Here is a 25,292-nt window from a genome sequence, read left to right as displayed (position 1 = left end):
GATAAGACATCCCCTGTTTTGGAGGACTTAGATTTAAGAAAGTTGGGGGGAATCTGTGTACAGTATAAGACGCTCCCTAATTTTTGACATTATTTTTTTTAGGGGGGGGGACCTAGTCTTATACATGGAAAAATACGACACACACACACACACACACACACACACGAGAATGAAAAACACCAGGGGGAGGGGCACATAGCACCAGACAGGCAGGTCAGCATGTGGAAATACCGGCATCTTTAATTCTCCTTTCCAAAAATATCAGCGCTGCAGCAGCAGGAGCTACAGGGGGTGGGGTCTGGGTCCTTTTGGGGTTCCTGTTTTTCTGCACACAGCTCTGAATGAGCAGAGAAGCCGCAGAGCAGCTCAACTCCTGCTGATGCCCCAGAACACAAGCTGCAGCTTGTGCAAACCAACCGGCTGTTTGCTCAGCTTGGAGCTGCTTCTGCTGATGTTCCGAGGAAACAGAACAAGGTTCGGGACCACAAGTCTGTCCCGGGTAACTCAACCACTTGAGCCATGCAGACCACGCACCCTGCCCCATGCCCTGCTGCCCTCCTGCCCCACCACCAAAGCTCCACAGGGATACCATCTGTTGGGGATGCTTGCAGGGGGGCTGGACTAGATGGGCACTGGGGGACCCTCCCTACTCGTAGGAGTCCACAAGACCTACCTGCCTGTCCACCTCGGGGAGCAGCAGCAGCAGTCTCTGCTGACAGTCGGCCGGCAGCACGGAGAAGGTGTGCTTATTGATCAGGGCCCTCAGGTTGGTATTCACCAGGATGGAGTCGGGAGTCTCCACGTCAATTTCGGCACATTTCGTCCTCTTCAGCTGCCCTGGGCAAAGAGGCGCAGAGGGCCCTGGTCATCTGCGAGGAAGGGGAAAGCCTGCCCCACAGCACAGGGGGTGGGGGGCAGAGCAGCACCACAAAACCTGGGCTTGGAGGACCCCACCCCCCCAAGGCTCCGTGTCCTCCGGCAGGACCTCTTCCACCTCCCTAAGGCAATGCCAGGCTGTCACCACCAGGAGGTAGGAGGGTTCTCTCCTCTTCCTTGCCCTACACTCAGGAGCTAACCCGGGTCTGTTCTCCACCTTCAGTGGAGTGGACTCTGCACCTTCAGAGCACGTGAAATACCCTTATGAGCCTGCCCAGCACAAAAATGGAATGACTGTGGTATCTGCCCCTGCGCCTCTGAGAATGTGGGGTGTGCTCCAGAGGGGGGACAGGCAGAAGATATTTGGTGGGGAGACACACTGGTCAACCTGCTCTCCCCCCCCCCCCTGACAGACCTCCCGCTCATCAAGCCTTTGTTCTCAAAGCTAGGAGCCCCCTGATGTCCCCCTCCCCACAACCTCATCACTGGCCTCTGGAAGGCAAGGCCTTTTTTAAAAAAAGGAAGGAAGCAGCAACAGTGGACTGTTGTCTTACTTGCATGAAGCCTCTCCGATCTCTGGAAGGGCTTCTTCCCCAGAACTGGCAAGGAAGGCTCTGTTTTAACGGAGGGAGACGAGCTGGACGTGGAGTTCTGAGAGCTGCTCGAGTGTCCATCAGATTGCTTTCCTTCCCAAGCTGCAGGGGGAAAGGGAAAAGGCATCAGAATCAAGCCACACCTTGGAGAGACCTGTCAGGAGTGAAACTGGACCGTATTGGAATCAGGCTTACTAGAAAAGTTGACCAACAGACTGAAACTGACCCAGGGACTAAGAGGATGCCTCCAACCCGGTGTGGCTCCCCTTGATCCCATACGCAGCCCAACAAGGCAACAAGAAGAAACCACAGTCGACAGCATCCTTGACCCAACAACCCCCCTCCCTCACAGATGCAGGCACTACAGACAATCAATCATGCCCTCCCACTACCAGGGAAATCTAATTAGTGAATAGAAAGAGAAACTACCCAGTTGATGCTGACACAAAACCCCACGTGGACATTATAGAAAAGAATGTACGTTTCACCACAGCACCCCTCCTCTCTTCTCCCCCAACCTTATACTGAACGCAACATTAATGTCTCATATCATTTGTAACTTGATCTGTAGAAAAGTCTTTACAACCTAAAAAAAAAGGACAATGCACGTACTTTCGTAAACCAATAAAATATTTGATAAAAACTGTTGTTGTGGTTTTTAAAAAAGAGAGAATTAAGATCAGGATCAAGTGATCTTAGTTTCAGTTTTCAAACTGTCAACCTTCTCCAATCCAGGTTTCGCAAACTGATCCAAAATCAACTACAAAAAGCATTGCAAACTGGCCTTAACTATTAAAATACCTTAACCAACACCACACCTTCCTAATTCCTGAAAGCCTCCTGTCTCTGCGGGGCATCCGCCTGAACTCTCCTAATGGGGGTCTAATCCTGAGTGATACAGCAAAGAAGCAGGACCAGCGGCAGATACAGCAGACTGAACGCAACCCCAGGTTGCCCACCTTGGGGAAGGTGGAGCTGGAGATCTAGCCATGGGCTACACAGCCAAACTTACTTATTTAACAAAATCTATATACTGCTTGATTGCAGTAAAACCTCTAAGCAGTTTACACACACAACCCCCACCCCCTGAGCTAACAACTTCCCTGCATGGCCTCGCTCCAGTATACCTGAAGGAGCATCTCCTCCCCCATCGTTCTGCCTTGACACTGAGATCCAGCGCCGAGGGCCTTCTGACGGTTCCCTCGCTACGAGAAGCCAAGTTACAGGGAACCAGGCAGAGGGCCTTCTCGGTAGTGGCACCCACCCTGTGGAATGCCCTCCCACCAGAGGTCAAAGAAAACAACAATTACCAGACCTTTAGAAGGCATCTCAAGGCAGCCCTGTTTAGGGAAGCTTTTAATGTTTGCTGGATTTCTGTATTTTAATATTTTGTTGGAAGCCGCCCAGAGTGGCTGGGGGAACCCGGCCAGATGGGTGGGGTATAAATAATAAATTATTATTATTATTATTATTATTATTATTATTATTATTATTATTATTATTATTATGGATATCCCAGTGGGAACCATCCCAAAAGGGGTTTCTCCTGGGGAGCAAAAAGAGCCCCTGCTGGGCAGCAGCCGGGAAGTGACAGGCTCCAGCCGCTGGCATCTGCAGGGAATGACCCTTTTGTGTGTGACCAAGGCGGAACAGGCTGACCCGGCACATAACCCCCATGCAAACAGGGAATGGCCTGGGCAGCTAAAAAGAGCATTTCAATCGGAGGGGCTTGGAATGACCTTTCTCTGCCGAGGGCCACTTCTGGCCAACAGCTCTGACAGCAGTAAGAAACAACAACGGACTGCTGGGTGCCGCTTCAGGCCGGCCGTTGTGCCTGTAAGAGGCAAGGGGGCAAGCGAGGCGTTGGGGGTCTCATACCAGGCTTGGCAGGGACGGAGGGGCTGGCGGCCTTGGTGTGTTGCTGGAGGTGGTGGTGGTTGGAGGAGACGGGCTGCTGCACGCTGGCCCCTCGGCATTGCTGCTGCTTCCGCTGCTTCTGCTTCAGAGCCTACGAAGAGAGGGAGGAGACAGAGAGAAAGAAAGAGGAGGCAACAGGGCCTTCTTAGCTGTGGCACACCGATGTGGGAACACCCTCCCCAATGAAGCCTGACTGGCCCCATCTCTAAGTTCATTCCAGCATTGCACCCAGGCTTTCCATGGAGGCCTCTGGGGGAGCCTGAAGAGGCTGTGGTTTGTCTGCTGTTTTGCTGGGGGGGGTGCCCCCCAATTCTCTAACAACTGTTTTACATTAACGTAGCCATTATGACTGGCAGCCCTCCTTCATGAATTTGGCTAATCCACTGTCAAAATCACCCAGGCTGGGGCTCATCACTGCCTCCCATGGGATCGAGTCCCATAGTTTAACTATGCTTGATCTGCAGAAGGTAAAGGGACCCCTGACCATTAGGTCCAGTCGTGACCGACTCTGGGGTTGCGTGCTCATCTCGCATTATTGGCCGAGGGAGCCGGCGTATAGCTTCCAGGTCATGTGGCCAGCATGACAAAGCCGCTTCTGGCAAACCAGAGCAGCACATGGAAACGCCGTTTACCTTCCTGCTGCAGCGGTTCCTATTTATCTACTTGCATTTTTACATGCTTTCGAACTGCTAGGTTGGCAGGAGCTGGGACCAAGCAACGGGAGCTCACCCCGTCACAGGGATTCGAACCGCCGACCTTCTGATCAGCAAGCCCTAGGCTCAGTGGTTTAACCCACAGAGCCACCTGGGTCTGCAGAAGTACTTCCACTTATCTGCCCTTAGTCTTCTGACACTCAGCTTCTCTGGGTGTCCATGACTTCTAGCGTTATGAGAGACAGAGAAAAACTTTTCTCTCTCTACTCGCCCCATACCAAAGGGCTTTGGCTCCCTGACTCAGAGCAAGCACAAGGAGCCGCAGAGGGAATGCCCGCCAGGCTTTTGGGCCTGCGTGCCCCTGAAACGCAGAACCCTGCCCCTCGCTTCTCCACTCACCTGCTTGAGCGCCTTTTTGCTGAGCTTCTGAGATGAGGAGATGACTTTACCTGGTGGAATGGAAGGAGATGGGCAGCCTGGCTGGGGAGAGGCCACTTGCAGGAGCCTGGCTGACGCTAGAGAAAGGAAGAGAAAAACAGTGCAGGGAAGTTAAGCCAGCATCCCAGGCCAGGTACAAGGCACCCAGTGTTAGAAACTGAGATAGGAAAGCTAGGAGCTAAAGGGCACCGAGTGTCTGGGCCTGCTTTTCCATAACAAGAATACAAAGCTGAAAAGGAATGAACTGCAGCTAAAATCTTATGTTCACTTTTCACATGGTCTAGTCCTCATCTGAAGACTGCAAAAAACAAAGCCACATTTCCCCTGCCCACCCTCCTTAATATTCTTATGAGGGTCCCTTCTCCAGTGGGGAGGCAGAAAAGGCTCCTCCATTTCTTCCAGCAGGGGCAGTTTGAATCTTAAATCTTAGGCGCAGCACTATGCCCAGAGCTCAGAAACGGCTCGCATTAATAAAATTCCCTGTTGAAAATGCGCCTAGAACAATGGGAGTCTCGAACGCTGAAGTTACCTTCTGCAAAAGGCGAGGAAAAGGCCCTCTGCTCTGCCCACCCCACAGGTACATGGCCAATAATAGGCCCCACCCTGCCCCAGAGAATCACAAGAATTATTGCCATCTTTTTATATGACCCTTTCCCGAAATGGATCACAGGATAGCAAGTGAACAGTAGGTGTAGCTATTCATGAAACCATCAAAATAGGTTGTGTCTCCAATGTAGTGCTAAGTCACTTGGCGGTCCACTCGTTCCACTGGGGAAATGTTTTCTGAGAGCAGAACACTCCCCTGCGCAAGAGAACGCACAAGCAGGTTGCGAGTTCACTTTGCGGCATGATGGAACGTGTGACCTGCTGCGTGGCAAGTTTCTGCTAGCGCAGCCGTTGGGCTGGACTCCTCTGCTGCGCAACATCGCAAATCATCTGTCCACTAGCACAAGAGCCTAAGGTCAGGAAATAAATAGCATAAGAGTAAGAATAACATCTACAGAAGACCATACCTAAAAAAGTATAAAATTCCTGTAATCTAAATGGAGAATTTCCCTGTAATGTAAACGAACAGAGCTGGACCTTAACAACACAGACAGGTGGATATTTACTGAGAAGTTATTATTATTACTTATTGAATTTATATACCGCCCTATACCCGGAGGTCTCATGTTGTGCCCCCCAGAGTTTCTCCCAGGTAATCTCATGTGCCGAATTTCAGCATAAAGAACAGGGATGGCCAAGGCGCTGCCCTCCCAAGGCTTTCGACTCCCAACTCTCACCGGCCCCAGCCAGCAAGGCCAAGGGTCAAGGATGATGGGAGACACAGTTCCGCAACCCCTGGAGGATGTAAGGCTGCCTAACTCTGGCGCAGAGCATGTGATACATGTGCTTTGCCTCACGTGTACCAGAGCAAAGAGCAACAGTGGTGGCCGAGAGCGGTGAGAGCTCAGAGGATTTGGTGGAAGCGCTTGCCCTTTGCCCCACAAGATCATGCCCCCGCCCGTCTTCCTGGAGCCCACTGTGCCCCCAGCAGACAGAGCTGGGCTTGGACCTGGCAGGGCGGCCTTCAGACCACATCCTTGTCCCAACAGGCTCCCCTTCCGCACACTTTTGGCAAGGATGAGCACAAGAGAGGCTGCCGAAGACTTTCTAAACGGAGAGTGCTTCTGTTTCTGTATGTTTGCATTAGCGGTTCATACTTTGCTGGAGCCCTGCTGATGCCATAGGATAGAAGAAAGCTGTCTTAACCTGTGGCACACATGGCAACCGCCGTGATGATAAATTCCCCAATGGGGAACAAAGGCAGCAACAACCCTTGTGACCAATTTGTAAACCACTGCTGGGAAGCTGAGCTTTGAGCTGACCGTTTTCAGTTATGAATTCAAGCTGGTGTGTTGTCAGAGGTCTCCTAAGCTAAAATGCCCACCCTTTGCTTGGAAAATTCCCCAGTGGCTGAAATAAATTGACACGCCCATCAATGGCTGAAGTTTTTGTTTGTTTGTTTTAGGAAAATAACCTATCACTCATTCTGCTGCTTATATTTATCTGGAGCATCTGTACCCATTTTTCAACGCCCAAAGACCCCAAAGTGGCTTACAAAAACCGGAAAAAAGAAGACAGCTTCTGCCTGCAGGCTTACCTGCCTAAAACAGGTAACACCATAGGAAGAGGAGATAAGGAAGAGGAAAAAAGCAAACTCAGGGACTAATTCAGTAGCACCTTAAGAGACCAACTAAGTTTGTCACTGGTATGAGCTTTTGTGTGCATGCACACTTCAATAGTGGGTTTAAAAACGTACCTATGAGTCGGAAATGGTCTTTTCAGGAGTCCTGTTGTTTTAAACAAGCTCATCTGGGAAAGTCAGACTCTGAAGCCAATGGGACCCCCCCCCCCCCATGACTCAATATAATAAAAAATAGACACTGCACAGTTGCATCTGGGTGACAGAAGGCCTAAGGAACTTATTCATCAAACCTATCTTCCCAAAATCTTTGCTGAGCAAGATTTGGAGATGTAAACATGAACCAGAAGCATCCTGGAAGAACAACTTTGTGAAGAGGCAGCTGGCTTAAAGGGTTGGTGCTGACATTAGGGGGGGGGGCTGTCAACAAAGCCACGAGTGATGCCTGTCACAGTAAGTGACAGAATTGGTTTAGCAGAGGAAAATATTATTTGGGAAGATATGTTTCAGTTTCTCTGACTGCTCACAGGCAGCTTGACCGGCTTCATTTGGAGTGTCTGGCAGCGAGGATCCCAGGGGGTCTGCCAGCTCCCATACCCATACAGGCTCCCACCAGCAACATGCCGGGGGAATCTAGCGGGGATGTGTTTTTGCACTGCACTCCTGGCACTACAAAGTCTGGGATAAACACAGGAAAGCATTAAAGGCAGCACTCTCTCTTCTCTGCAATGAGGAGAGCCAGTGTGGTTTAGTGGTTAAGAGCGGTAGACTCGTAATCTGGTGAACCGGGTTCGCTTCCCCGCTCCTCCACATGCAGCTGCTGGGTGACCTGGGGCTAGTTACACTTCTTTGAAGTCTCTCAGCCTCACTCACCTCACAGAGTGTTTGTTGTGGGGGAGGAAGGGAAAAGGAGAATGTTAGCCGCTTTGAGATTCCTTCGGGTAGTGAAAAGCGGGATATCAAATCCAAACTCTTCTTCTTCTTTGTAATGTCAAGTGGAGTACAGTGGACACTCAGGCTGTGAACGTGATCCGTGTGGGAGGCATGTTCACAACCCACAGCGTTCGCAACCCGCAGCGCCACGTCTGCGCACGCGCGGGTTGCAATTTAGTGTTTCAGCGCATGCGCGAGTGCCAAAACCCGGAAGTAACCCGTTCCGGTACTTCTGGGTTCGGCACGGTGAGCAACCTGAAAATGCGTAACCTGAAGCGCCTGTAGCCCGAGGTATGACTGTACTTTTGAATAGTTCTGCCAAACCTCATTATTAGATTCCTTAAATATATTTATTCTATCTGTCTAAGTGCAATTACATTCAACAACATGGTTTTTAATTTTATCACAACCCTCTGGTCTTTAATATATGATGAAAATTCAGAAAGGTGTATATATATGTGTGCTGTAAAGGTAAAGGTAAAGGTAAAGGGACCCTGATCATTAGGTCCAGTCATGACCGACTCTGGGGTTGCGGCGCTCATCTCGCGCTATTGGCAGAGGCAGCCGGCGTACAGCTTCCGGGTCATGTGACCAGCATGACTAAGCTGCTTCTGGTGATCCAGTGCAGCGCACGGAAACGCTGTTTACCTACGGTATTTATCTACTTGCACTTTGACGTGCTTTCGAACGGCTAGGTTGGCTCACCCCGTCGCAGAGATTCGAACTGCCAACCTTCTGATCGGCAAGCCCTAGGCTCTGTGGTTTAACTCACGGTGCCACCCACGCTGTAATATTCTGTTAATATATCGGCGAGATATGCTTGCCCAGGAAGACGCCAAAGAGAGACGCTTAAGGGGGCCAGCGTCTGGGGCTGAATGACCCATGCTTGACGTGCCCACTCTGATCCTCTGTGAAGTCCGGCCACAAGAGCAGAGTTGCCCAAGCCAAGGCTGGGTGCCCTTTCAAGAAGTCCAGTCCTCTTCCATGTAAGACATTTGCTATTAATTTTGTATCATACTGCTGCATGTTTATTATGTTTCCCCTATGAAATAAGGCCTTTATTGCTAAGACCTTTATTCTCATTGGCCTTTGCCCACCATTAATAGTAGCTTATAGTATAATTTGCCCTTGCTCAGAAGCCCAGGCCATTATTATTATTATTATTATTATTATTATTATTATTATTATTTGAATTTATATACCGCCCTATACTCAGAGGTCTCAGGGCGGTTCACAGAAAAGATCAACATAAAAACTACAATATATATAATCAGAATAAAAACAACAACCCAATAACACCCCCCCCAAAAAGCCAAATTTTAAAAGGGCATAGGATGACAATCAACGAAAGACCATAGAATGTCAATCAGATCAACAAAAGACCTGGTTCAAAAAGAAAAGAAACGTTCTTGCCTGGCACCTGAAGGTGTATAATGAAGGCACCAGGCGAACTTCCCTGGGGAGAGCATTCCACAGATGGGGAGCCACTGCAGAGAAGACCCTGCTCTCATGTTGCCACCCTCCGGACCTCTCAAGGAGGAGGCACACCAAGAAGGGCCTCAGAAGGCCCGATGCCTCAACTCCATGTTAAACTGCAGCCAGCCACTCCGTACAGTACAGCTTCCATAATTTTCATTCCACGACTAACTCTGAACAGGTTTTCAGGCTTGGACACCACAATCCTCCAACTCGCAGCTAAAGGGATTCTCAATTCTCATAAACTTTATTCTCCTATGGGGTCCTAACCCTACAAAGCCTGCTGGTGACTCAGAGCCATTCCGGCTGCAGCGTTTTGCAAGCCCACGGCTGCCGACTCTTGGTGGTTCTGCAGCTGCGGCCACTGAAACTGGACACAGCAGCGCTCAAACCCCCTACAGCCGACAGAGCGAACAGGAAGCGTTTCTGTTGGCGCAACTTATAAAATGCCAACTTGCTTCAGAGTCAAACCCCCGAGTTCCAGAGTTAGTAAAGTCACATTTCCCAAGCAGAATTCATTCTTCATGACACAAGGGTGGCTGGGTGGCTTCCTCAAAGTCAGCCCAACTGCAGGCGCACCTGGGTCCATGCCAGCGATTCACTTCCAGTCGGAAGTGGTGCTGGAGACCACAAGAGTGTTGCTGCTGCTGCCGCACTCCAGGCCTCTTGCGGGGATTCCTAGAGACTTCTGGTTGGCCACTGTGAGAACAGGATGCTGGACCAGACAGGCCCCTAGGTCAGATCCAGTAGGGCTCTTCTGACATTATGATGATTCCCTGCCCCACAGAATGCCCCCTATGCTTGGCTGAGTTAGGTTGAAGCTGCACAGAAAGCAGGGCAGTGATAGTCGGCAGCCACGAGTTTTGCTGAGCCTTAAGCCTTGAAGCTGTTCTGCCTGGAGGAAGCAGCACACACAGGGAGGCTCCCTGTCCTTCCTTCCCTCCTCCCTCCCTCCCTGGACAGCCACGTAAGCAGCTGGTCACACGCAGTGGAAGCTGTCACCAGGCTTCCCTGCAAGGCAGGGCCACTCAGCCTTACCTCGCAACGGGATTTCAGAAAGCTTCTCTCGGGACATGGCTGTTGCATACAGAGAAAACAGACGCCTTCTCTTCGTTCTCACAGAAAAAGAGCTCCGGCCAGGGCTGGCTTTCAGCACCCCACACGCCTCATAGGGGCTCCGGATTGGCTGGACCCACAAACGCGAAGCTGGTCTCCGCTTTAAGTGTCAGTCTCATTGCTGTCACAAAGCTTTATTTTTGTACATATAAGGAAGTCGGTTGTTGATATGATCTGAAAGTGCTTCCTGTTTTGTATGTATATGAATAACGATGGTGGAACCACATTATGGCGAACTGCTAAGCTAACCATGGCCAGCCTTTCTCCCCGCAAGGCACAAAATACACGGCTCAGCTGCTACGTCCTTCCGCTCACCCCCCCCCCTGCAAAGAAAACAGGTGTTCTCCTAAGAAGAGCTCGGGGTTCTCTGTCAGCTCACGATGCAGCCAGTGTGTTCAGCTGCTGCTATGCAGTGGCGCCAGCCAGGTTGACATGCGAGAGATACAGGGCCTTTTCAGTGGAGGCCCCCACAGTCACCTGCACTTGGCCCCTTCAGTGCAGGACTTTAGGGGAAACATGTCTTATGGAGGCTTCAGTTTATTCACTATCCAAAGCAAGTAGAAACATACACGTGCTCCCACAAGCTGGGTTGCAAGGCGCAAGCCCTGTTCTTCATTAGATTTATCAAGGCAATCTACCACCAAAGGACTGAAACAGCTGTCTCCCGAGCCAATCATCTGCTCTGTTGTGCTTGCCACTCATTTAAGCAGCGGGCAACACCCTCCCTGAACATCAGATCTGCACCAAAGTCCATTGCAACTCCCAGTGACCTTCCGTTTAGTTACAGCACCAGAGTGGGGCTGAGAGGCAGACAAAGGAGCTGGCTGTTTAAAGCACCTTTCACCATCTTCAGCTGTGCAAACGGGAGGGACTCACCTGTTCATTATGTTCTGGGTGTTCTACTGGAACAGGTAAGAACAGACTCTCCCAACCCTTGGCTCAGACACACTTAGGAAAGCCCTGCCTAACACGCCACTCTGACGCAAACCCCCAAGAGCTTCAAGCGCTTGCAGTGTGGTTTACATAGTAAAACAGTCAGTTTTAAAGTCTGGAGGCAGGTGGACCCTTGTTCTCAGCGGACAGGCCTTTCCTGCTAGTTCTGAATATTTCAACACTGTTATAAACTTGCAGGTGAATGCCAAAACACAGCAGCAGCAGCACTGCGAGTGTTCCGAATGCAGCCTCCCTTTCCACTGAAAGTGCCAGTTCCTCCTTTACTCACCTGGCAAGGCCCAAATTCAGAAGCCTGTGTTTCCTCAGCATCGGCTGACGGCACCAAATACCTACAAATAACAAAGAAGAGAAGCTGCTGTTTCCTCCTTTGCTCCAGGAACCTGGGATCCCGTCTGTTTTTTGCAGGGAAACACCGAACCCTGGACTCAAGAGTTTGCCTGGCGTGTAAAGGAGGAAAGGAGGAAGACCGGAGGACCACTAAGCAGGAAGACTGGAGCTTCACAGGTGGGGAAACTGCCCAGTTAATGGTGCTAAAGCCTCTACCAAGGATCTCACCAAGATATAAACACCAAACTAAGGACTGGTATGACTGTATAACATACCCTTTGTATATTGCTTGATGAGCACCCAGTGCTTAAGGATGTGTGTGTTTTTTAATATGAAGTTGGACACAATTACTTACCAGGGACATCAATCTTCCTCCTTTTCTCTGCGACCCATTTCCTAACTTTGTGCTAACCAGTATGCTTAGATTGTGCTGCTGGAGGTTAGCACACAAACCCACTGATCTAGGTCCTTTAAAAGGTCATAAGATGAAGAGCAGGATACAAGTAAACATTAGGAAGAACTTCCTGACAGTAAGAGCTGTTCGGCAGTGGAATTTGCTCCCAAGGAGTGTGGTGGAGTCTCCTTCTTTGGAGGTCTTTAAGCAGAGGCTTGACAGGCATATGTCAAGAATGCTTTGATGGCGTTTCCTGCTTGGCAGGAATGGATGGCCCTTGTGGTCTCTTCCAACTCTACGATTCTATGTTTTTTTAAATAAAAAAACCAAGTAGCTAAAATTCAAGACAGAGATTAACTAGCAACCAATGTGATCATTCGGTGGACCATTTGCCTGACAGTTGGGAAAGCCCAAGCTGTGACCCCAGAGGCTCTCTCTCCGTGCAGGGTGCCCACCCCCATCCCCTGCTGCCTCTCTGCTAGGAAGGAACAGGGAAGCCTTTCTCCTGCCCAGTTGCTGCCTGTGCAAAGGGATGGCACAGCTTTTGGAACACCAGAAACATATAAAAACAGAAGAAGAGTTTGCAGGATCAGACCACCAGCACAGGTAGTCCAGCATCCTGTTCTCACAGTGGCCAACCAGAACCCCCAAAGGGAAACATGCAGGCGGGAATTGAGTACAAGAGCCAACTCCCCTCCTGGGGTTTCGAGCAACTGGTGTTCAGAACTATTCAGCCTCTGTTCACTGTGGAGGCAGAGCAGAGCCGTCCTGGCTAGTAGCCACCGATAGCCCTCGCCACCTCCATGAGTTGGTCCAATCCTCTTTTAAAGGCATCCAAGTTGGTGGCCATCGCTGCCTCCTGTGGGAAAGAGTTCCACGGCTTTACTATGCACGGTGTGAAGGTTTGCTTTATTTGTCCTCAACTTCCCAGCATTCAGCATCACTGGTCCGAGTTCGAGTCTCATGAGAGAGGGAGGAACACTCTCTACCCGCTTTCTTCATGCCAGGCGTAGTTTCATAAACTTCTATCAATTGCCTCTCCTTCGCCTTTCGTTGAAAAAGTGCCAAATACAAAAATGATTTGCAACTCGGATTAAGCATCACAAACAGATTAAAAACCCAACGGAGAACATACAAAATTAGGAGAGGCCTTCCACCAAGAGGCCACCCAGAGTTAAGAGGGTTTTGCAGCACTTCTGCAAAGGAAAACTCCTCCCCAGGGAGGCCCCTCCAGTGCCTGGGGGAATTGGGGCAGCAGAAGCCTTGCTCCTGAAAGTTAACGCTTCTGCCGTGCAGAAGAGCAGAAATGGCTTCTACAAGGGAGGCCACCTCTGAGGTATCCTGGCATCCTGAGCATAGCTGCCAAGTTTTCACTTTTCTCACGAGGAAGCCTATTCAGCATAAGGGAAAATCCCTGTAAAAAAGGGATAACTTGGCAGCTATGATCCTGAGTATTAACAAGGTGCCTGATTTGGAGAAAGAAGCTCCTGGGATCCAGCCCAAGCAGCAGCTGCAGAGCTGGCTAAACAAGCTCTCACCTCCTGGGATGCCATTGCACCAGGATAGCTTGAAAGCTGTCTTCAACACCAACCTCACAGCAAGCTTAAGATAGCAGTGCATCCTGAAGCCTATGGAAGTGGGGATAGGATAAGCAGGGGAAGCTCTCTCAGCAATAAGAGGAAGAGAATGAGGACAGTATGACCTCAGCTGGGAAGAGGGGGCCCTGATCACAACTGCTTTCTGTTCACCCAGAAGCAGCCCCGGGTTCCGCAATTGCCAAGATGGAGCAATCATCTGCTCTCCAAAGCACAAACAGATCAGCGCTGCCTCTGCCTTGCCAGGATTCAGCTTCCTTTTGCTTACCCACTGGCTTCAGATACTGGTTTGCAAGCAAGCTGGCTGCTCCCAGAGGCTTAGTGAGCAAAAGGGCACTGGGCCATCTTGACGAGCCGTTTCATATGGACGAAAAGCAGCATTGCTGAAAACACAGAGCCCATGGAACAGGGTTAGGCCAGTTCTCACGGCCCTGAGCAGGCACCTTTGCAGTCGACCTCCTCTGGATCGTCACCATGCATTACAACGAGGTAGAAACAGACACCTCCAAGAGCTGCAGGTACCTAACCTCTTCCAACTGCTGCTTTTGGCTACAGGAAGTCAGGGCTGCATTTTTATTTTTTACCGCAGCAGCACGTGGTCACGGATTGCCTTGGAGTTGCAAAGCACAGTTTCTCCAAAAAGTGATCCATGTTCTTCATGCACGGTCTCAGTCATCTTTACAACAACTCTGCAAGGTAGACCAGTGCCGTAATCTCTGTATTACATTATTGAGGGGAGATTATTAAATTTATCTCATTATTTAGCCCATTATTGGCTTGCCGAAGCCCCTGCCATTGCTTGAACAAAGCCTGGGCCAGAGACTTGCTGCCTCACATTTCAAGGCCTCAACTGCTATCGATACACCAGCTCAGCACAGATTCATTCTTGTGATCCCAGACGATACTTGACCTTCACAAGCTCCTATCTTTTCTAGCAAACTCAGACAGACAGTCACCAGTTAACCATGAGGATGACGGACTTGATAAGAATCTAATCTCAACAGAATTTCAAAATCCAAGAGGGATGATGACTCAGCTGCAATCTGGCTCTCCCAAGCTTTTCACGTCTCAGTTTGCTCATGTTACATTCCCAACAGGGATTAGCCACATCAGATTTTACAGAAATGATTCACAGTTCAGCATGGAAGACTCTCCACATCTCCTAGAAGTGTGCACTATTCAACTTTCCCCCTGATAACACATCTAGTACAACTCTGAACTGCCCCTCATCAAAGCAGCAAGTACCAGCCAATTCTCATTTGGCAACTTGTTGCATGCCTCCCCTCTTGCTGCGACGGAGCTTCAGTGGCGCTGGAACCACTGCTGCATGGGGAGGTCTTACAACGCTGTTTTTCTGACCTGGGGAGGTCTACCAAGTGTGAGAAGTCCCGTCTCCTACACCAGAGAGCAAGAGATGGGTACTTGCCCTAAGTCACTGAGCGAACTTTCCTGGCTGAATCAGAGTGCTGAACACATGCAGATAGCGCTATATGATTCGCTGCTCACAAATCATTTACTCCACTGCTAAGTGGTGCTCTTCACTAGCAAGAGCATTTTGCAAATGTTGCTCATGAAGAACAACAATGCAGTCACTCGTCGTGGTGGTCACTGGCTCCTCCAACTCCTTGTCCAGTAAACTGAACATCACCCCACTGCCCCACCAAAGCCTTTCACCTTGCAGCCTGCTCTTTCCGTGTCCAGGATTTCTAGCAGGAGTCGCACTACAATGAGGGCAACCCAGCCGGCCCATGGACTGTGGCACTCCAGGGACATAGCAGGTCTCCCCAGCCCCCATTTATTCACTGAAGGTGGGCAACAAGGTGGCGGTTCCCTCGCTGTGAAAAGCCAAGTTACAGGGAACCAGGCAGAGGGCCTTCTCGGTGGTGGTGCCCGCCCTGCGGAACGCCCTCCCACCAGATGTCAAAGAGAAAAACAACTCCACCAGATGTTAAAGAAAAAAACAACTACCAGACTTTTAGAAGACATCTGAAGGCAGCCCTGTTTAGGGAAGCTTTTAATGTTTAATAGACTATTGTATTTTAATATTTCCACCCAGAGTGGCTTGGGAAACCCAGCTAGATGGGCGGGGTATAAATAATAAATTATTATTATTATTATTATTATTATTATTACGCCATCAATGGGTTGCGCTGGGATTGAAAGTTCCACTGCCCTGCCTAAGGGTCCGTGCACATCCAGAAATCCGAAGTGCCCCCTGAATCAGAAGCCTTGCAGGCAATTCTGAATTCCAAACAAACAGCAAACAACCTTTCCCACTTCCCCAAGCGCCCCAAAGCTACATTCAACTGAGGGGGGGGAGGGTTGTTGGAATTCCTATCCCAAAGGTGAACTCTAGCGTCTACCCACCTCCAGAAAGATCCATTCAAAGTAAGGGAGAGCTTGGCCGTTTCCCGACTGTGAGGGACAGGGACAAAAGCTCTCTCTATTCAGGATGATATTCAGATGGCACCCAGTGAGTTTCTTCAGGAATAGCTACCTTTCCTTCGCCACCGGCTTTTCCTTCCTCCTTTGTTGCTGCTCCTGTCGCTGCTGCTGCCGCTGCTGCTGTTGTTCTCTGAGCTGGGGGAGTCTGACTGCACGTCACTGCTCTCTTCCGAGCCTTCGGAGAGTTCCTTCAGCCCATCTGGAACATCCTTCTGCAGACAAAACACAAGCAGGCAGACCTTGGTGCCTTTATCTCTACGCCAGTTCAACAATCACTAAGACTGGGCCATGGGGTTGGGGGGTGGGTGGGCGGGGAGAGGAAGAGAGAACTGAGGACAAGAATATCGCAAGCGCCATCCTCTGGCTCAAAAGTCAGGGGGCAGAATAACCCACCTGGAGGTTCCTCCTGTCCATAGCTGCATTTTAAATTAGTGGCAACTGTGTAAGACTTTTTGCAGGCTGGCTTTGTGTCTCGACTATGGTCCCGAGGGCCAGGGGACTCTCCTCCACTCCACAACAAGGCTCCCTTTTGCCCCAAAGCATTCCCAACCCGCCCAGCCTCCTTCCAAGGAATGGGATTCCACAGCCCACACAGATGAAACCATTCTCCACTTTTTTATGCTCTTTTTAAAAACCTGGCTGTCAGCCCATTATGTGTAGTCCATCCTGTCCAATCTCCTTTTCTCTACCCAGTTCTCATGGCCTGTTTGCACAGCATTTCTCTTCGAGGATCTCCTACGGATTAATTCTTTCCAACCCGAGAGCATAAATATATATATTGCCTTCTTGTGCACCTGAATGCTGCCAACCCTCACCAGCAGCAGCCCTTCCAGGGCCTCGGGCACAGAAGGCAGCTTCTCCCAAGACCCTTCAGATGGACAGGAGAGTGATTCAAGTCTGGAAGGGGCAGCAGGCAAAGGTTGTGCTCTATGACCTCTTGCCAGGGTCCATTCCAGTATCTTGGCACAACTCATCAAGGCCGCATTGCCCTGAGCACCTTTGGGCCCAAGCAACTCATCAAGAAGCCACTTGGACGTTGGGCCATCTCAGGCCCAACAGCTCCTGTGGCTAACAAAGCCAAACTGGGTTTTAAACAAAAAAGAGAAATCTGTTTCCAATTTTCAGGCAGGTCACAACCAGGTTGTTACCGAGTTTGCTCCTGGAATGATTCGCAGCAGAAGTCAAGCCAAGCTGTCCATCACCCCCCCCCCCCCAATGGCACAAACCTCGTCAGAGCAACAGAGGAAAAAAGAGCCCTAGATTCAACCTCTGGCACTGCAGGTGCTTCCCCAAAGCCATGCCATTCTTTTAAGCTTAAAGGGGACACGAGAACAATATATTATAATAATAATTTATTATTTATACCCCTCCCATCTGGCGGGGTATTCTGGTTAATTAGGAAGATCTCAGGTAAAATAAAGCAATCCCGGGCACCTCCTCAGCTGTGTAAGAGGACCTGGAGCAGACTTTTAAAAAGAAGCAGCCCCCCCCCAAAGAGCCCACCTCAAATCCACCTATACTATACTGAACTGCCCCCATTGGCAGGTATTACAGAGCCCCCCCCCTGCCATGCTCTTCCTTGCTCTCTTTCTCCTGCCATTCTCCATGCTGCTGCCCCGTCACAAACCCCCTTAGGCAGCCTCACTAGGTGGGATGGGGGGGGGACTTTCCATGTGTGTTGGCGAAGGTTGCTTAGCCAAGTGAGCCTAGCAAGCTCTTCCATCGCCGCCTTCCTGATCAAAATCTAACTACAGCACTACCCCAATAGGCCCATCCCAGACACGTGTCCACTGAAGGCCCATTTTCATTTAACTGTGACTTTCACTGCAAGCGAAGCAAGTGGCTTTAAGCAGCATAACTGGCGTAAGGACAACAGAGGGGGGAAACCCTGGGCTCAGAAATTCATTTCTGCCAGCCAATACCAGGATTATGATCCAGATGATTAAAGACCACACCAGGAACAAAGATGCAAAATAATAATTATTATTATTATTATTATTATTATTATTGAATTTATATATTACCCTTGATCACAAGCTCTCAGGACGGTTCACGGAATAAAGCACTAATTAAAAACACAAGTAAACAATAAAAACAAAAACAACACAACAGTACCCCCATGCTTAGAGGGACTGTCGTATCCTGACAGTCCATAGGATTCCTAGCAGGAGATTCACTTACCTTCAGGGTGTAAACGCCCATTCTCCCTGGGACCTTGTAGAAAATGCCCTCATCCCCGCGGGAGTTTGTATGCAGCATAGCATTCAGGCATGCAAGAGGAGAAGTACCACTGAAAAGAGAAGTGCAGGGTTAGTCCCCCCCTGGCACACACAAGAAGAATGCTGCCAGACTTCATATTTGCCCAGCCCTGTCAGAGGCCTTGCTCAGCTGCTAATGACTTCAAACGGAAGCCAGTCTCTCCAGGAGCCGAGCCAGGCCAGGCTGACTAGCACGGAGCTCACAAGGCAGTGGTACTCGAGGGGAGCTTGGGAGACAACCAACAGCTGAACGAAGAGGACCCCCAAAGGGAGTCTATTGCAGCTTATACTGCCTGGAGGGCTCACACGCAATGCATTCCTGTCCTGCCCATTTCTTCTTGAGGTCAGGAGGGAGAATAGCGTCCCCAGAGCACGGGGCGGAATTTCCTTTCTCCATCGTTTCCCTTCCAGTCCTAAGAACGTAAGAGGAATCTGCTGGGGTCAGGCCAGTAGGAGCCCATCGAGTTCAGCATCCTGTTCTCAGTGGCCCACTGGATGCCCCAAAGGGAAGAAGCCCACAAGCAGGAGCCAAGGATAAGTGTGCTGGGCTGGGACCGAGGTACAGGGCTTCTGGATCAGCTGCTTTATGTCCACAATCAGTCGGAGAAGAAAGGCTCCAAGGTTCACTTTTAGACGACTGCAAGCGGATTCTAATGCAGTTTATCAAATCTCCATTAAAATAAATCAGCTTCTTTCTGCTGCTGTTTTTATGCGTTTCTTTATATGGTTTTAAAATACTGGCTCTTTCTTTCTTATCGTTTTTAGTAAACAGATAACAGGCAACTAATACAAGCATCCACAATTAAAGGAGATCTGATTCTACGCAATGCTTTAAGCCTTCATTGGACAGAAGTCCATTGGAGACACAAACGCAACGGCAACATTTTATTGTTTAGGATCTGCTAAAGGTTGAGCAGGCACTTAATCAAACAACAAAAACACTGGCTAGAGTGTTGTAGGTTTAAGAATAATTCGACCCCCACAATACAGTTGGGTTGGTTTACATTAGGCCACAATATCGGTGAAAGATTTGCTTTGGTCGACTCATTTTGGCAGCTTAGCTTGTGTCCTTTCCAATCCTTGCACCCGAAACCAAAGAACACAACCCTGTGCATAAACCTTTTGGCAATCACATGCCAGGCAAGTTCGCAACGTTGCTTATTTGGGGGACTGAAGATGCACTCCAGAGATGCCTCCAGTCCTGCGAGTGTGTCCAAAGGGGCTTCCACCTGCATGGGCCTTGCCGTAGTTTACGTAGCTGGCCCCACCGCAGTGGAGAGAGCCCAGGGGTGTAAGGCACTTGCTCTCCGCCACAGATGCATCTTGCGTTTGGCACTAGTGCAGCCCAGCTGGTGGTTCCCATGCAGGCATGCCTGTGGTCCAATGCAGCATTCAGGAGTTTCTGGCGTGAGCCACAAGATGGCTCAGAGAAGCTTGGCATGTTAATCAGAGATGAAATCATCCAGACTGAAGAGCTGCACTAAGCTCCTTTTGCTCAGCAAAGCCACAGCCCAAGCCAAGAGGGCTGCTCAGGTCAAGGAGGACAAAAGGCAGTTCCTTGTGCTAATCAGGAGCGCACCAGCCCTTCCCACACCATTCAGCTGCCGCTGCGCCCCACAAGCTCCAGCTCCAGGCAGGCAGGAAAACAACCCTTTAACCTAAATAGTATTCATTCACACACACACACACACACACACACACACACACACACACCGCTTCTAAGCCTCAGGGCAAAACAAGCTTGCTGCTTAAAGTTAATCAACAGTGATGTTCGCTAGCTGCATTCAATGGCATTTGTACATCAACAGTAGTTCTTACCTTCTGGAATTGATTGAAATCCAAAAAGAGTGGGGGGAGGGGGAGAGAAAAGAAGAAAGAGAGAGAATTCTTTAAATATTTAGCAAAGCAACATTTTCCATCATTTCCAAGCCAGAAAGAACAGAAACCAGAAGCCAGAAGAACAAAACCAGAGTGTAATTAGCTAGGCCAACCTATTTTGACAGAATGACTTGCCCAGATCTTGTACAATATCGTCAAGCTGGGGTAATTACAGCTATTACAAAATATGAAACATCTCTCATAGAAGGTGCAAGTGAGGTTATGTGTGTGAACCTGAGATAAATCTACTACAGATACAGCTTGTTGGAAATGTGGGTTAGCTGCAGCAGGTCACTGACACATTTATTGTTCCTGTCCTTGTATACAAATTAGATTTGACCTAGAAGAGACCTACAGAAGATGGCTGGATAGGCATTACCAATGAAACAAAAACCAATGCTTTTAGAAATTAATAATGTGAATACATAGAGAACTCGTTGGATAATAATCCCAACCCTACCAATAGCTGCTAAAATTACTACTGCTAAGAAATAAATATATTTCAGGTGGCCCAACATAGAGAGAGAGGATAAATAATGTTTGGCAGACAGTGTAGTTAACTTAATTATGTGTTTTTAGATTGAGACACAGCAGGAAGTGAAATTTATAGTGCAGCTGTAACCTTTTACAGAATTTTGCAAGACAAGGTACAATAGGAACCATACAGTGGCACCTCTGGTTGCGCACAGGATCTGTTCCGGAGCGCTGGTCGGATCCCGAGGAATTCGCAACTGGAGTTGCCGCTTCTGCGCATGACAGAACACTTCTGCGCATGTGGTGAAACCCGGAAAAATACTTCCAGGTTTGCCGCATGCGTAATCCACTGTAATTGCTTTGTCATAATTTACAGCTTGTTATAATTTAAAACAGTGGTGTTTCCATTAAACAGATGAGACTTATCCTCTTTCTTTCAACTGCATTCCTGTGTGTGTGTGGTTTTGTAGTGCGTTGTGTCTGATGGGTTTAACTGGCATGTGTGAGTGTCCACACACAAAATGAAATGTACAGAAAATGCTAAGCAGGATAAAGCTGCATGCCTAATGGCAGGCTGAACTGTGGATTGTCCTCAACACCCTGAGAGGAGAAGTGGAAGCATCATGCTTGAATGTGCACTTATTTGGGAGGTGGAGATGTGAAACACTTAATATGACCCCAAAAGGGAACTGTGTTAGCTGAATGGCACTCCGCTCACAATACAACTGGAAAGCGTAGCAGGTCAATGATGGTGCTTAAAACCTCCCAAAGCAGTTGTAACCATGTGACTCAATCAACACTCACCTGATCTCTTTCAATCCTTCTTTCTGGATAACTTGAAGGATTTCTTTATGGCTCATGGGAGTGTTGGGATTTTTTTCTAGGACCTGGCAAGAAACAGATTTAGAGGGAAGGTTAAAAAACAGACCATTTGGTTCTGCCAGCTGATGTCTGCCTACCTGGCCTCCAGCTGTATGCTGGATGATTCGGACCCAATTCTGCCAACGGTTCATTTCCCCGGGCACAAGCTGATGAACAGGAACCAGGCACAAGCCTTGGGCAGAGGGGTGGGGGACTTTCAGGCTTTCTGTTTTTATAGGAATCCCATCTTCACTCTCCCCTTGAAGCTATTGTGGCAGGTAAACTTCTGTTCAGGGTACATGATAGCCACACACACTTAGTACCGCACACCTAACTGATGAGACCAAGATTTAAAAAATGTAGCAGCAGAGGCATCACTTATGAGCTCCAGAATCAGCACAGAAAGCCACTCACCAAAACTCCTTTTACAAGGGGCATTTATCCTCGATACCATCTCAGCATTTAAGACTATATAAGAGCCTGCTTATATGGGACCCAGGTGGCGCTGTGGTTAACCCACTGAGCCTGGGGCTTGCTGATCAGAAGGATGGCGGTTCGAATCCCTGTGGCGGGGTGAGCTCCCGTTGCTCCGTCCCAGCTCCTGCCAACCTAGCAGTTCGAAAGCACATCAAAATGCAAGTAGATAAATAGGAACCGCTACAGCGGGAAGGTAAACGGCGTTTCCATGTGCTGCTCTGGTTTGCCAGAAGCGGCTTTGTCATGCTGGCCACATGACCTGGAAGCTATACGCTGGCTCCCTCGGCCAATAATGCGAGATGAGCGTGCAACCCCAGAGACGGTCACGACTGGACCTAATGGTCAGGGGTCCCTTTACCTTTACCTTTTAAGAGCCTGCTGGAACAGAATGACGGTCCGTCTAGTCCAGGATCCTGGTCGCACAGGGGCTAACCAGATGCCCAAAAATATGACACGAGGGCAGCACCTCTCTCCCCTTGTGCTCCCCAGAAACTGGCACTCAGAAACAGGCTGCCTCTGACAGTGGATGTCAACATGTCCATCAAGGCTCGAAGCCATGAACCCTGCCTTTGCTCCCTCCATGAATTGGTCCAACCCTCCTTTAAAGCCATCCAAGTGGGCGGACACCACGGCCTCTCATGGGAGCAGATTGCAGAGCTTCATTCTGCACTGGGGGGAGAAGTCCCTCCTCTTTGTTGGTCCTGAACCTTCCAACATTAAGCTTCACCTGATGGCTACGAGAGGGAAAAGATTGCAAGGTACTGAATTCCTGATCTCCCTCATGTTGTGAAATGTGGTTATTTTGAAGACCTTGCTACATGATGTATGCCTTATTTTATTATCATAATGCATAACTGCTCTGCTCTCTATTATTGTTTCGGATGCTACTTTTTATGGATCCTTCATTTCTTCTTAATATTTTTTTTATTATTTTTTTAAAAAGAGACAGGGGGAAAATAATGTCTTTATCTATCCACTTTCTCCAGAACATGCATAGTTTTATAATCTCCATTCATGTATCATATTTTCTCTGACTAAAAAGCTTCAAAACTTTTTTTAAAAAAATTATTTTTATTAACATTTTACAAGAAGTTTTAGCATAATCAAAAATTCAAATTACATTTTACATTTTCAGTTACACCCCCACCCCAAACTTCCCATTCTGGTTTATAGCATGTTAATTTCTTCTGCTTTTAATTTTATATGCCTTGTGTACTAAAATTAAAGTTGTACTTTGTCAATCTATTCTTAACATTTTAATGTCATTTTCATATTTCATATTTATATTTGTCCATTGTAAGTGTATTACTCGAATCCTGCAAGTGAGTTCATTTCAATGCATTGTTTCTGTAAATACATCATAAAAGGTTCCCAATCTTTTTTGAAGTCATCGTTGTCCTTTCAGTCCCTCAGTTTGCTTTGCCATTTCAGTGTATTCTATCAACTTTTCTTGCCATTGTTCTTTTGTTGGTATTTCATCGCTTTCCCATCTTTGAGCTAAAAAGCCCTGAAACTTCAACTCAGTGATCAGATGCCAGGGTGGATAAAAATCAATGATTTTTTTAAAAAACACACAACAGATTTTTTAAAAAAATAGAAAATTAAAAAAAAATTAAATTGGATTTTAAAATTTAAATTGGATTTTTAAAATAAAATGCTTTTGGAGAAAAACATCTTTCTAAATATAGTTTTCTATTTAAGTTACATTACAGTCCAAAGGCTATTCATCAGGAAATAAGGATTTGTTTTAAGTTTTTCATGTGTGCTAAAACTCAGTCTAGGTTTTTTTAAAAAAAATCATTTAACCTCATCAGTTAACATGGATACATATGCTATAATGTAATTGTTTTAGTTAAATAAATCGTTTAAATTGTTATTGAGGAAATGATTATTTTTCTCTTTCCGATAAAGTACAGCAGAAAAGTTGTCCAAATATAAACAGTTAACTTATTAAACCTCACAATAATTTCATAATTACCTGTCTCTGTATTTCTTTTTGTTTAAATAATTTTTATTAATTTTCCAATAAAAACAGCCAATTAACATACCCCTAATCATAATCCAATAAAAAACAATGAACTAAAATAAAAAACCAAATTACAGTCCAAATTATTAATTATTAATTTTTCCGGGCTCCCTATCGTCTGGACCTCTTGAAGTAAATCTGCAATATCTTCGTTCCTGCCTTCTTCTTGTTGTTCTCATATTTTCCACATTCAATCTTAACGCTTTAAAGTTCTCCGTCCCTGGCTATGCGACTCTCAATCATGTCAGAAATCATGTATTCTTTCATCCATCGAATACAGCTTTATTTGTAAAGAGGGGTGCAGAAGCAGTGATCTGTGGGCCTGAAAAGACGTCTCAAGAGGTGTGCTGTCTCCCTGGGGCCAAGATCCAAGATGTAACAGAACGGCTTCAAGGAATCATAACACCCACTGACAAATACCCCTTCCTTTTGGTCCATGTGGGAACCAATGACACTGCAAGCCATAGCCTTCAGAAGATCAAAAGTGATTATGAGGCTCTGGGCAGGAAGTTGAAGCAACTAAATTGAAAGGGCAGAACTCCTCAATGCCTTCTTTGCCTCAGTCTTCTCCAAAAAAGAAAACAATGCCCGACCTGAAGAATATGGAGCAGATGATTCAGCAAGGGAAACACAGCCCAGAATAAGTAAGGAGGTAGTACAAGAATACTTGGCTAGTTTAGATGTATTCAAGTCTCCAGGGCCAGATGAACTACATCCAAGAGTATTAAAAGAACTGGCAGAGGTGATTTCAGAACCACTGGCAATAATCTTTGATAATTCCTGGAGAACAGGCGAAGTTCCAGCAGACTGGAGGAGGGCAAATGTTGTCCCTATTTTCAAAAAGGGGGAAAGAGAGGACCCAAACAATTACCGCCCAGTCAGCCTGACATCAATACCAGGAAAGATTCTAGGAATCTTCCAGGAAAGATCATTAAGCAAACTGTCTGTGAGCACCTAGAAAGGAACGCTGTGATCACTAAAAGTCAGCATGGGTTTCTGAAAAATAGGTCATGTCAGACTAATCTGATCTCATTTTTTGACAGAATTACAAGCCTGGTAGATGAAGGGAATGCTGTGGATATAGCCTATCTTGATTTCAGCAAGGCCTTTGACAAGGTGCCCCATGATATTCTTGTAAAGAAGCTGGTAAAATGCGGGCTAGACAATGCTACCATTCAGTGGATTTATAACTGGCTGGCTGACCGAACCCAAAGGGTGCTCATCGATGGCTCCTCTTCATCCTGGAGAGTAGTGACTAGTGGGGTGCCACAGGGTTCTGTCTTGGGCCCAGTCTTGTTCAACATCTTTATCAATGACTTGGATGATGGGCTTGAGGGCATCCTGAGCAAGTTTGCAGATGACACCAAATTGGGAGGGGTGGCTAACACCCCAGAGGACAGGATCACACTTCAAAAT

The 25,292-nt window shown here is 48.0% G+C and overlaps 1 protein-coding gene across 3 annotated transcripts in view; it reads right to left on the bottom strand.

The window, feature by feature from the left end:
* The window catches only part of ASXL2 (ASXL transcriptional regulator 2), a 56,584-nt gene that overhangs the window by 9,732 nt on the left and 21,560 nt on the right, over positions 1–25,292 (bottom strand). Inside the window, exons 2-8 of one of the 3 annotated variants that reach the window (XM_088667013.1) lie at positions 21,317–21,399; positions 18,084–18,192; positions 15,955–16,114; positions 4,439–4,554; positions 3,348–3,477; positions 1,431–1,571; positions 674–837 (exon numbers count right to left, since the gene is read on the bottom strand). In XM_088667013.1, coding sequence (XP_088523139.1) covers positions 674–837; positions 1,431–1,571; positions 3,348–3,477; positions 4,439–4,554; positions 15,955–16,114; positions 18,084–18,192; positions 21,317–21,399 — 903 coding nt within the window. Of the gene's footprint in view, positions 1–673; positions 838–1,430; positions 1,572–3,347; positions 3,478–4,438; positions 4,555–10,109; positions 11,382–15,954; positions 16,115–18,083; positions 21,270–21,316; positions 21,400–25,292 lie in introns of those variants that run through there. The other 2 variants (XM_060273218.2, XM_088667012.1) reach the window with 2 other exon arrangements.

The sequence above is a fragment of the Zootoca vivipara genome, chromosome 3 (genome assembly GCF_965207765.1).
Source record: "Zootoca vivipara chromosome 3, rZooViv2.hap1.1, whole genome shotgun sequence".
Taxonomy (NCBI): Eukaryota; Metazoa; Chordata; class Lepidosauria; order Squamata; family Lacertidae; genus Zootoca; species Zootoca vivipara.
Note: the sequence above shows the minus strand (reverse complement) of the source record. Positions and strands in the feature narration are given on the sequence as shown.